The sequence below is a fragment of the Drosophila navojoa genome, chromosome 2 (genome assembly GCF_054131105.1).
Source record: "Drosophila navojoa isolate 15081-1374.11 chromosome 2, UAZ_NAV_1.0, whole genome shotgun sequence".
NCBI lineage: Eukaryota > Metazoa > Arthropoda > Insecta > Diptera > Drosophilidae > Drosophila > Drosophila navojoa.
Genome location: NC_142890.1, coordinates 1975001 through 1986667, shown reverse-complemented (window position 1 = coordinate 1986667; position 11667 = coordinate 1975001). Strand labels below are relative to the sequence as shown.

Below are 11667 nucleotides of genomic sequence, written 5' to 3'. Positions count from 1 at the left end.
TGGATTTGAATTTAATACTTTTTTCAAATGCGTACAAAATTTATTCTCTTACTATAAACTTAAATTAATTGTCCTGAAAATGTTTTACATATATACCAATATAAACGTATATAAAAGTAACCGTAACACATTATTCATTATTCCATTAAGCTTTCCAAATCCAGAGCAGCCACATTACCTGGAAACAGGTGGGCCTTCTGCATGGGCACCTGCACAAAATAACGTTCGCAGAACTTGGGATTTCTTTTGGTGAGCACCTCATTTAGTATGATATTATAGCTGATTTTCTTAGTTATAAGCAAGCGACGAGATTCTCCAGTGCCATAGCTTGTCGAACGCAGTCCAAACTTGCTAGCAATTCTACAAAATACAAATACATATACATATGTAATAAGGAATGATATTAAATTATGATTAAAAGAAGTTTGCATACTGATGAAACGTGGCGCGTTCTTCTTTTAAAAAGTTCGGCTCAAACTGCATGTCTCGTATATCATCCGAATTGACATAGTTCTCTATGAGTTTGCGATAATCTGCCAGGTTAGCATGCGGATCATTGGAGCCCAAGCCCATACGATTGCTCTTTAACAGGTAGCTGCAAAATATTTGAATTCAATATCTAGTTAAACATAATGACATCAAGACCAAACACCCACCCCACGGGCTCCTCGCGACCTTGCTTGCGGCGTCCCAGACCACCGCCTGTCCAGCCCATCATCCGCATCATACGATAGCCTTTGTTGCTCGCATCCAGCTTGCTATCCGTCAGACTGTCCGCCGACTCCTTGGTGACATTGATATCAATGCCATTCTTGCCCTTCTCGACCTTGATAGTAGCTCGCGCTGCATTCAGCTGGACACAGAAAAGATATATATGCACATGAACTAATCTCAGGTAGTCCTCTAGGCACTGTCTACCTTTATGCTGTAGCAGTGCGTCTGCAGCAGGAGCAACGCTTGCTTGTATGCAGCCATTTTGGCTGCCTTTAGATTCTCGCCTTGTTCAGTGGCTATGACCTCATCATTGATTACAATCTCAGCTGTTTTCGACGTTTCCATCGTTTGGGTTTCAATCGAGCGTTCGTCGTACTTCATTTTGGCCAAATTACAAGAATTGCGCAGGCAACTGCGACCGCCGGCTAAATAAATTATCAAGTTCCCAAAACGCAAGCCTTGGAAGAGATCGAGTGGAGCCCCGCCGCCGAAACACATCCGATCGACGCTGCTGGTGGATTGGCTTTCGAATTGGGCTTGTTTCTTCTGCAATGGCTGTTGGGAGCGGCCTAATTGATTTGGAATACGTGTAATCAGGATTCGTGGGTTTCACGATCACATATATACTAAATAGATATTTATATATATTTATATATTTACGAGTAATATATAAAACATTTTCTTCCGTCTCTAATAGTACATCTATGATATTATTATTTTGGATTGTTCCGTCTACCTTTGGCCCGCTGTTCGGCTGCGTCCGATGCGTTGACAAATGTGCGCTTCAGCCGCAGCGACCGCTTCTGCCGAAACTCTTCGGCAATCTCTTTTGACAACTCGGCGACCAAGAGCATTGTTTCCGATGGATATTTGCAACCCAGAAATTCCATGTTGATGAATGTCTGTGCCAGGCATACCAAACGCTCCTCGTCGAAGCGATCCTTGTGTGCCATCATAAAGTCACGGCGCAGTTGCCAGTGTTCCTCGCTCTCGTATTCCGTTCGGTAGCTATCTACGTCCCAGTCGGTGTTAATTTCGCCGGCAGTCACATTTTTTTTGGACTTCTTTTTCGTACGGCTCTCTTTCGATGTGCTGGGCTTTTCGTCGTCAATCCTTGGTCGCTTGGCCACGGTTGCCATTTTATATCAACTAAAGTTAACTTATTCTATTTTATATATAATATCACTAATATTTATTGTGTATGGTTTTTTCTAAAACGAAAAAAACCTGGCACGCTGCTTGGAACTGCTCGATAACAGCACTGAGGTTAATCGCCAGTCGCAGTTAATCGCAAACTTATTACTATCGATAACAATTTCTCCACCTGGCTCTCTCTGCCAGCCTTGTGTGCCCGTGTTGTGTGTTTTTTGATTTTTCTGGTTTTTGTTAATTTTAATTTCGTGTACCGAGTGGACTGTGAACGTTTTAAGTGTTTTTAAACCAAACTTGCATGCTGCAAGTTTTAACGTCGGCCTGGAATAACACGTAAACAACCCCAAGAGGACCAATAGCAGCCGCCAACATGAGCATACCCAACGAATATATTGCAAAAACGGAAGATGTGGCCGAACAGGTAATTCTCTTAGGATCATAATCCGTGAAAGTAGCTAAGTGCTCCACTTACAACTGTTTGAAGAGCACTGGCAATTGGTCTAATCAACATCTAATTGGAAAAATCAGAATACCACTTGAAGCAAAAGCAATAGAAAACTGCCAACGTCATCCAAACGCGGCAAAGTTCGAAGCTCAATCGCAGCCATAGTATCTGGCTGCAAGTGCTCCATGGTGGGCTCCAGGACGTATTAGATTCATGGTTGGATAGCTACTTATGAAAAATGCCCAAAGAATCCAGGAACTAGTATCTAATAGAGAGTACGCCATATGCGGTTACGATTTGCGTCTGTATGTGTGTGCGTGCGTGAGTTATTATGTGTGTGAGTGTGCTTAGTCCATACTAGTGAAAGTGGTGAGAGTGAGCGGCATGAATGTTGCGTCGTCCATCTCGAACTAGTCAAGTTCCGTAATAGCTTTAGGAAATGGAAATCTGGCAGCCAGCTTAAACACTTACATATACTTACACTGGGTACCTAATCAGAGAGTTTGTGTATGTGTGTATATATAATAGTATGTGTGTGTGTGTGTGTGTTTCAGTGTGTCTGCTCATGTATCAATATATTCAAATTATGCATTAAAGCTAGGCATGAAAACCCGTTACACTCTGAGAGAGATGGGGAGATAGCGTGGCTCACATAAAGTATAGCGCGGAAGAGCAGCTGAGCGACACGTCATGACCCGCCACTGTCTTGCCAAATCAACACTGTCTTGTCAAAAAAAAAAAAAAAAAAAAAGAAAAGAAAAATGCCCACAACAAAATGAGAGCCACGCTCCAGTATGTTGTAAATTTCTGAGCTCTTATCACAATCAACTTAAGTGGACGATTCCCCGGCGATATGCCAATAGTTGCTTCTTTTTAACTTCTCTTACTCGCTATTCACTTATCAATTACCCTTGCCGGCGCACGCAAATATGTATTTTAATGCATCTCTTCAAAATACTCCCGAAAAAAAATATACATAAAACCCTACTTAAATAAAGCGAAGTAAATAATTACAGCAATTAGTATTTTATTTATAGCAAACGAGTTTAGATTCGCAGACTCGTATTTACATAACATTTAGAATGTTCAGTTCTGTGTGAAATTTGCCGGGCTTCTGTAGAGATTATAAATAATTATATTGCATTTGAGATCTTATGATAAAAAGAAATATTTATACATACATATATAAGACCACAACACCTAATAGAACCCAAAAGAAATTAATTTATTTCAATTTTATTTATTAAATACAAATTCTAAAACTAAAACTTTTTTACCTATTTTAAAAATTGGGTTAGCAATTTTAATAAAACAAATATTTTTAATTTTAATTTTTTAATAGTTTTTTTTTTATTAAATTACCATTTTTTTTAATAACTTTAATTATTAGAAAATTATTTATTTTTACTTTTCGTCGGTTTTTCTGAGTGTATTCCCGTTACAACACTATCACATCCACACAATCAGAATCCTACGTACACACTCACACACGCAAACACACAAAGAGATTATATACAATCGAAAATTTGTTATCAATAAATGTTTGTTGTTATTTCGAATTCTATTTTAAGGTTATCAAGCGCGGCAAATACGTGCTACCGACTGTTGCACGATTATGCCTGATCGCCACCTTCTTCGAGGATGGCCTGCGCATGTATTTCCAATGGAACGAACAGCGCGAATACATGGACATGAGCTGGGGCTGCGGCAAGTTCTTGGCCACAGTTTTTGTGCTAACGAATCTGCTGGGACAACTGGGCGGCTGTGGCATGGTAATGGCTAGATTCAAGGTAGACATTGCGGTCGGTCTGCTGTTCTTCATTGTGGTGCTACAGGTGAGCTACGGAAGGTGCTAATTGCCTCAGCAGATTATGATTAATTTGACTTTAATTCGTACTGTAGACAATCGCGTATTCCATACTGTGGGACTTCCAGTTCTTGCTACGTAACTTTGCTCTGATCGGCGCTTTGCTGCTGGTGTTGGCCGAGGCTAGGATCGAGGGACGCAGCTTATTTGCCGGCGTGCCATCGCTGGGCGAGAACAAGCCCAAGAACTTCATGCAGCTGGCTGGTCGCATTCTGCTTGCCTTCATGTTCATCACACTCATCCGCTTCGAGCTGAGCGTGTGGAATATCATTCAGGACATCATTGGCTCCACCTTGATGGTGCTCGTTGTGCTGGGCTACAAGACAAAGTTGTCGGCGTTAATTTTGGTTGCGCTGCTGACGGTGCTCAATCTATATCATAATGCCTGGTGGACAATTCCCTCGTACAAGCCTCTAAGAGATTTTTTGAAATATGACTTTTTCCAGGTAAATATTTCTATGGCCAACTTTTATATTCATATGACGTATAACTGTTATTTGGCATATTACAGACACTTTCGGTTATCGGGGGCTTGCTCATGATAGTCTCCCTGGGCCCCGGTGGCGTGTCCATGGACGAGCACAAGAAGAAGTGGTAGAGCTTCTTCTATACCTATAAATGCAAATTTGACTTCAATTGCGATTAACTCTTGAATGAGATCATTTAGTTAGAATTACCATAAAATGGAACAACAGGAGATGCACAACAACAACAACACCGAATAGAACCCGAAAGAAAGAATGAAAAAATGTTATAAAAAACTTGACTTATTTGATAAATTGATAAGGGACTTCCGCAATATCCAGGCTATAATGCTACGGCCCACCAAACAACAAAACAAAAACAAAAATGGAAAAAAAAACATTCGAGCACGTTCAAGGAATCAACAAACTCTTCGTATATACATACATGTAAGACATTTCATTTTGTACATAAAATACGGCTATTTTATGCCCCAAATGAGAGACATTAACTGATTTTATATTTGATTATATCTGTCCACGCATATATACATATATAATTTGCAAAACTCTTTACTCTTACCTTGTACGCGCAATTTTTAAGTTAATAATTTGTTGTATGAAGTTCGGATTATGATAACGGTGTATAAAATATGATGAATTGTACCAATTGACGATGATTTGTTTCTTTCGTTTATAAGCAAAAGTGTAATAGAATTAAATTGTAACGTTTTAATAAACAACTAAAATTATCCACTGATTGTATATCTTTTGAAATTGGCGCCAAATGAATTTGATTGTAGTTTCTTTCTCTTTGATACCGATGACAAGGGCTGGCGAAAAGTATTTAACTTGTGAATGTTGGGCTGGTGAAAAAAAAATAAATTATCGATATATTTTCACCGATTTTTCGATAAGGAACACAATATTTAAGATTATTTTAAAATCAGTAAAGCTTTCCGAAATATATTAACACATGAATAAAAGTAAAAAGCAAATAACTAGGAAAACAATAACGTTTAGATGGAAAACAAACCCACCTTTTCGCGTACGCGGCGTACAAACAGATCCGCCACCCACAAATGATATTGGCATCCAATGCCAACGATTCGATGGGGACGAAGATTGGTTTGAGTCTCTGCCGACAACCGAATCGAATGAAAATCGGGATGAGGAAGGAAAATTTCTGGCGTTTGTTAGCCAGCACACCACCAGGTTTCCCAATGCTATGCTCGGGTGCCTCTTGTGTGGAGAAGTGGCTAAAAATCTGCAAATGCATCAGCGACACGTGAGATTGCATTATGGACCGCAATCGCTGTGCTCCGATTGTGGTAAATTCGTCAGCCACGAGGATTTGCTCGCACAGCACAAGTACAATTGCAAAGTACATGTCCATCCCAGATCCCGGCCACAGATGCACATGCAGTGCCCCCATTTGCACTGCACTTTTATGATCACATCGAAGACGCAGCTTCGCCAGCATCTAAGGAAGCACTTGGTCTCCAAGCCATATTATTGCTTGTCGTGTTGTCAGAGGTTTAGCTCTACAACACACTTCCTGGTGCACCGCATGCAGAGCACCACTTGCCGATCGGTCAAGCCCTATTACCTTGCCAATAACTCGACGAACTTGCGCCACAAAGCGAAGATCAATCGCTGCTCCGTTTGCCTGAAACTCTTTAGTAATGCCTATCGCTACCTGCAGCACAAACGACGCTGCATCCAGCAGTATCAGCGGCGTCTGCGCATATTGCTGAGAGATTCAAAATTGTAAATATATAATATAAAGACTTCAATATAGGTAGTAATATAGAGTAAAAAGTCGTCATGAAATAAAGATCTGACCATAGTTTCCAGATTTACTTGCAGAACGTAGGATTGTCGTGGGTTGAGAAATCATAAAATGAATTCATTTAATTCTGCCTATCATGTATTTTTATTAACAATAATAAAGATGTTTTTATCTTATGAGGCTTGCACGCCGTGGGCCTTCTTCAAGCCCTTGAACAACTGCAGCTTCTCCAGATTCACCTCCTTGAGCGTCTGCACCGCCAGCTCCAGTTGCACCTTCTTGAGCGCATGCTCGCTTCCAATGTATTGTTCGATGAATTTCAGGCTGATTTCGTCAGCTGCGAAATCTTGCTCCGTTTTGCCAATGGCCGTTTGGATCTCCTGCTCAATGCCCTTCTCGGATGGCTTCTTCAAGCAGCTGAGCAGCTCTTCGAGCGCACGCTCGGCGGGCGTCGGCTGCAGTGCCTCCAGCTGGCTAAGCGTTTGGCCATATTCCACGGGCACGTTGTGTATCTTATAGCTAAGCGCGATCAGCTGCACGGCATTGCTTAGATAATCGCGTCGGATCATATCGTACAGCAGATCGTCGATGCATCGATGCCAGGCGTAGAAGAAGGCCATGGGTCCAAAGTGTCGGGTGGAGCGGAGCAGATCGAATTGCTTCGATTCATTTAAATGCGTAAAGACTTTGGCTGAAATGTTGTGGAACTCGGCCTCGTAGGGTTCGTATTGCACCGTCAGGCGATCCAGAATGAACTCATATTTGTGATCGTCCAGGCAACGCTGCAGCAACTGCTCCTCGCTGAACATGCGCGGCGTGTAGGATCTGCGGCCAACCAGTGGGAAATACAATTGATTCATGCGCTTTTGGGTCTCTAACGGGGCATAGGCCAAGGTGCCATCCACATCACGTACCACCACCTTGCGGTCCGATGGCCGCAGACCGAATGTGATGTCGGTGAAAACGTACTTAGAATCGGCAAAGTCTTTTAATGCTGGATCCTTGGATATGATGCGCTCGGTGTCCTTTTTGATCTGCACAACCGGTGGCATTTGCAGCAATTTCTTGGCCTTTTCGATGGTTAGCACAAACTCCTTTTCTAGCTGTTCGGTGGTCATGAATTTCGTTTCCGTGCTGTTGTCCTCAACGGTTCGCTTCCGGAAGACCTTCTCCAGCTGCAGTTGCGTCATGGATTGAAGCAGCCGCTGCGTTTCGGCATCTGTGAATAGCGGCTGTGGATCTTTGTCGTATTGCAGGCTGGCATCGGAGAGGCTGCGTCGCGTTTGGTCCACGCCCAGCTGCAGTCGTTGCGCTGCATTTAGTTTGCGCAATTGTCGTAAAATTAACATTTTTAATTCAATAAAACTGCAAAGTAGAGCCAAAACACACGAGCCAAAGACTTGCAGTGCTGTAAATTGTTTTACGGTCAATGTAGTCGCTATGTAGCACTGTTAGGTATCGATCAACAATCAACTATCGTCTACTCAATAACAGCTGTTTGCGTATCCAAGCGAATGGCAATGAAGAAGAGTTTTCACAGGTTTGACGTTTATTTTTTTTAGCTGCTGTTTTTTTTTTTTTTCTTGGCCAAAAAAGTTGAGTTTTCTCGTAAACGAAGACAATTTGGCTTGCAGCGCGCTCAACAACATGAATAGTGTACATAACGCTTTTGTTGCTGCGCAAAAGCGTCGCTTGTCCGACTGCGAGCACAAGCAAGCGGACGCGCCCCAACCGCTGCCTCAGGAGCAGCCGGAGCCGAAACAACGGAAGACAGAACAACAGCAGCAGCCGCAGCAGCAGCAGCAGCAGCAGCAAGTGCAACAACAACAGCCACAAAAACATTGTCTGCTGAGTTTTTGCAATGAGCTGCTCTATGAGATATTCAAGTATTTGGACACAGCCTCCATACTGGCGATGATGCTGTGAGTGAAATTACGACAGCCCTTTGTTCCTATATGTGTGGTAATATCTATTGTTTCTCGTCAGCTGCTCGCCGCACCTGGAAAGTTTCCTTCTGGATCACCGCTTCTGGCACAATATTGATCTCAGCAATGCGCCGCTGCCGTTGGGCATCCTGGAGGAGGTGCTCGGACGTGCCACAGAGAAGACGCACACCATCAAGATTCGTGGCCCACCCTCGTCGCAGCATGTTGCCGGCGAGTTTAAGCAATTCACCTGCACCCTGACCTCAGTGTTCCCCAAGGTGGCCACACAGCTTAAGGTTCTTGAATTACAAGGCGTTAGTCTGGATTTTGAATACGTGCGTATCCATATACATACATACATGTTGCTAAGATTCATATATAATAACTTTTTCTGCTACTTGTAGATACATATATCGGAGTTTCCTTCATCACTAAAGCGGCTAAAACTTAAGGATTGCAGCGTCAAGGTTGGAGATCATGTCAAAAGTATATTTCACACTATAGAAAAGCAATTGATTCACTTGGAGGTAGGTATATCCCTATAACCAATTGGTATATACGTTGTCTAATACGTGTTTTACGTGTAACAGGATCTTAGCATCGAGGATAACAACTGGTTTGAGCCCTACTATATTATGGCGTTATCGAAGCTGCCGTCGTTGCGCCGGCTCAGCCTGAAGGGCTGCCAAATGATGTGCAAATTTGTGCCCTACGGTAGCATGGCAGCCCGCTTTGGTTTTCAAAACTTGGAGGTATGCTACAGCTGCATATATGAATAGATATAGAACCTAACGACTTTTTCTAACTTTGCACAGGTCCTTGATTTGCGTTTGACGCCCATTAACAACTCAGATCTGCAGTGCTTTAGCGCCATTGAGGGCTTGAAGGAGCTGCTGCTGGAATCGCCCCCCAATTTGCCTCAGGAACCGCCCTGTCCCACAAAAACAACAAATGGCAATGTGCCGGGTACCGAGGAGTCGCCTGTCCCAGTGCCAGATCAACTGAAAATGTTGAACGACGATGAGCCGTCAACATCGCGCGCAGCCATGGAGCACTTACGTGCGTGCAAAATAGCTGCCCAGAGTCAGGATGCCAACGCAGAGGCACCCAAGCCAGCCAGCGAAACATATACTTCGGATAACTGCAATTTTAGAAAGGATGCGAGCGATGCGGCCAAGCCCTCCGGCAGCACAGCCAAGCGCAGTGGCTGTCTCTCATCCGGCTCGGATGATGAGGACACCTCATCCACGTCTGCGTCTTCCTCCGATAAATCAGATAACGCTGCGGCGCACAGCACTGGACATAGCTCCTCCGATCCGGATGGCAACGGGGGCATACAGTCGCCCCTTGTAGTCATCGCTTTGCCCAGTGTCGCGCGTCATTCGCCAGCTCCCGCCGAAAATCAACAGAGTGCTGATGAAAATCCTGAGCCTGCGCCAGCGGCAGCAGCAGCAGTAGCAGCAGCAGATGCAGATGCTGATGCAGCGTCGGCAGCGGCAGCCGATGCGGCAGTAGGTGCTGCAGCAGATGGCGGCGTTGAGGCACCACGCGCTTACATCTATGTGCAGAACGGTCCACCGGTCGACGGACAGCGGCCACAGGTGATGGCCTCGCTGATCGAGCAGATGGTGGATCAGATACACACGCTTCGTGGCAATCAGCCGGCGCACAGCCGGTTCCTGAGGCGTCGCGATCAGGTGATCTATATGAATCCACAGGCGATTGCTGAGCCGCTGTTGGTCATGCAGTCACGCCGCACACATCGCATCCAGCCACGCGGCAATCTGGAGCAGGTTGTGCAGCATCCGATGTTCTGGAATATGCTCGATCCCTTGGACAGGGACTATTCCCGGCGGATGCGCTGTCGACCGCCGGTCAGCCAGCTGCCGCCCCAATGCTATGTCTCGGATCGAGCAATGTATAGCTTCGGGCGTGCCTATCCCGTGCAATCGGACGTCGTTTGGATACGCAACTCAAATCGTTCGTCCAACAATCGACTCGAGCGGATCGAGCTACGCAATTATCCGCACATCACAAACTATACGCTGGAGCATCTGGTGCAATGCTCGCCAAATCTCGTCTACATCGATGTGAGCGGCACGAGCGTAACCTCATTGGGCCTGCGCAAGTTCAAGAAGCTCAAGCCCGAGTGTGAGGTAGTTGCAACACATTTAAGCATGGACGAGCAGCCGGAGCAGGGCGAGACGGAACTCCTTGTGCAAGTGCAGCCGGAGAACGAAGAGCAGCAGCAGCAGCAGCAGCAGCCACCACAGGACGAAAACTTGGACGAAGTTGCAGCTGAAGCCGGAGCCGACGCTGAAGCAGAACCTGAACCCCAACTGGACGCGCCTTAAGGATTCCTAAAATAGGCTTGACAAAATTAAATCTCTTCCTCCTTCGCTCCTTTACAAATGCTCCACGCTGTGGCGCAGAGTTATTTAGTATTATGTTTGGAACACACACTTACATGCTATACTATATATATGTATATCTTATATATGTTATAGAGAGAAGCATATATATAATATATATCCTATATAAATATACATAAACACACATGAATATATATGTATGTATGTCTGGCTTGATGAAATTTAACAATTTGTTAAGCATTAAACAAAAACAAACAACAATTGAGAAACCATTATGGAATTCAGTAACTAACTGATGAAATGTTTATTTGGTAGCCGTCGAAAGAAAAAAAAACTTCAAGTGGACAATTCAAACGTTCAGTTGCTCTATCTGTGAGCCAACTTTCGTGAAAAACTTAGGAATAACATTCAAACAGAAAACACGTGTGAAAATTCAATACACGGTTAACTAGTGGTTAAAAATAACTGCATCTGTTACTTGTCATTTTCGTTGTTGGAAGACTCCTCCTCTTCCTCCTCGACCTCGGATTCATCCTCGCTGTCCTCTGTCTCCGAGTCCGAGGCATCTGAGCTCTGACAGTCGGCGATTTCGCCAGTAAAGAAGATAACGGCCTTCGGTATGACGCGCTCCTTCAAGTAGAAACCCAACTCAAAGTCGTTCTGCAGTATGGCCTGACGGGATTCAAACGGAATGCAAAAGGTAATAATACGAACAATCTTAAATTTCTAAAGTCATGGCTTACGTTTATGTCACTAAAATTGGGATCCTCGGGATCATCCGGCAGAACTGGCGGCGTAAAGAAGTCAAAGAATGACGGCTGATCTGTGGATGAAAATAAGTGGAATGTGATCTAAAACTCATTGGGTCAGAAGGATAAGTTCTAAGACTCATAAATTGCTAAGATGTCCAAGTCTCAAGATTCTAAATTTCTAATAGTC

At 44.0% G+C, this 11667-nt stretch overlaps 6 protein-coding genes across 7 annotated transcripts in view; 3 read left to right on the top strand and 3 right to left on the bottom strand.

Annotated features, from left to right (window-relative positions):
- Positions 1-76: 76 nt before the first annotated feature.
- LOC108659976 (uncharacterized) lies at positions 77-2002 on the bottom strand. The gene is made up of 5 exons (XM_018113172.3): positions 1451-2002; positions 919-1283; positions 657-853; positions 434-595; positions 77-360 (listed from the first exon to the last, which is right to left on the bottom strand). Exons 1-5 carry the CDS (start codon positions 1851-1853, stop codon positions 138-140), a joined length of 1350 nt encoding a protein of 449 aa, XP_017968661.1. The 5' UTR covers positions 1854-2002; the 3' UTR covers positions 77-137.
- Positions 2003-2030: 28 nt separating this feature from the next.
- On the top strand, positions 2031-5391 carry Surf4 (Surfeit locus protein 4). The gene is made up of 4 exons (XM_018113176.3): positions 2031-2287; positions 3883-4146; positions 4214-4624; positions 4690-5391. Exons 1-4 carry the CDS (start codon positions 2237-2239, stop codon positions 4774-4776), a joined length of 813 nt encoding a protein of 270 aa, XP_017968665.1. The 5' UTR covers positions 2031-2236; the 3' UTR covers positions 4777-5391.
- Positions 5392-5586: 195 nt separating this feature from the next.
- Positions 5587-7803, top strand: Boh1 (Buddy of Hmr 1). The gene has a single exon (XM_018113177.3). It carries the CDS (start codon positions 5616-5618, stop codon positions 6411-6413), a length of 798 nt encoding a protein of 265 aa, XP_017968666.2. The 5' UTR covers positions 5587-5615; the 3' UTR covers positions 6414-7803.
- On the bottom strand, positions 6552-7780 carry mRpS22 (mitochondrial ribosomal protein S22). Its single transcript, XM_018113173.3, has one exon. The coding sequence runs from the start codon at positions 7778-7780 to the stop codon at positions 6605-6607; it is 1176 nt and encodes a 391-aa protein (XP_017968662.1). The 3' UTR covers positions 6552-6604.
- A 130-nt stretch (positions 7804-7933) lies between the features above and the next one.
- On the top strand, positions 7934-10989 carry LOC108649502 (uncharacterized). Its single transcript, XM_089256612.1, has 5 exons — positions 7934-8353; positions 8418-8691; positions 8761-8883; positions 8947-9108; positions 9172-10989. The coding sequence occupies exons 1-5, from the start codon at positions 8079-8081 to the stop codon at positions 10708-10710; spliced, it is 2373 nt and encodes a 790-aa protein (XP_089112738.1). The 5' UTR covers positions 7934-8078; the 3' UTR covers positions 10711-10989.
- An 11-nt stretch (positions 10990-11000) lies between these two features.
- The window catches only part of mil (milkah), a 1762-nt gene continuing 1095 nt past the window's right edge, over positions 11001-11667 (bottom strand). For both annotated transcript variants that reach the window (XM_018113174.3, XM_018113175.3), the window contains exons 5-6: positions 11472-11551; positions 11001-11400 (exon numbers count right to left, since the gene is read on the bottom strand). In XM_018113174.3, the coding sequence (XP_017968663.1) occupies positions 11203-11400; positions 11472-11551 (278 nt within the window). In that variant the 3' untranslated portion in view covers positions 11001-11202. The remainder of the gene's footprint in view (positions 11401-11471; positions 11552-11667) is intronic.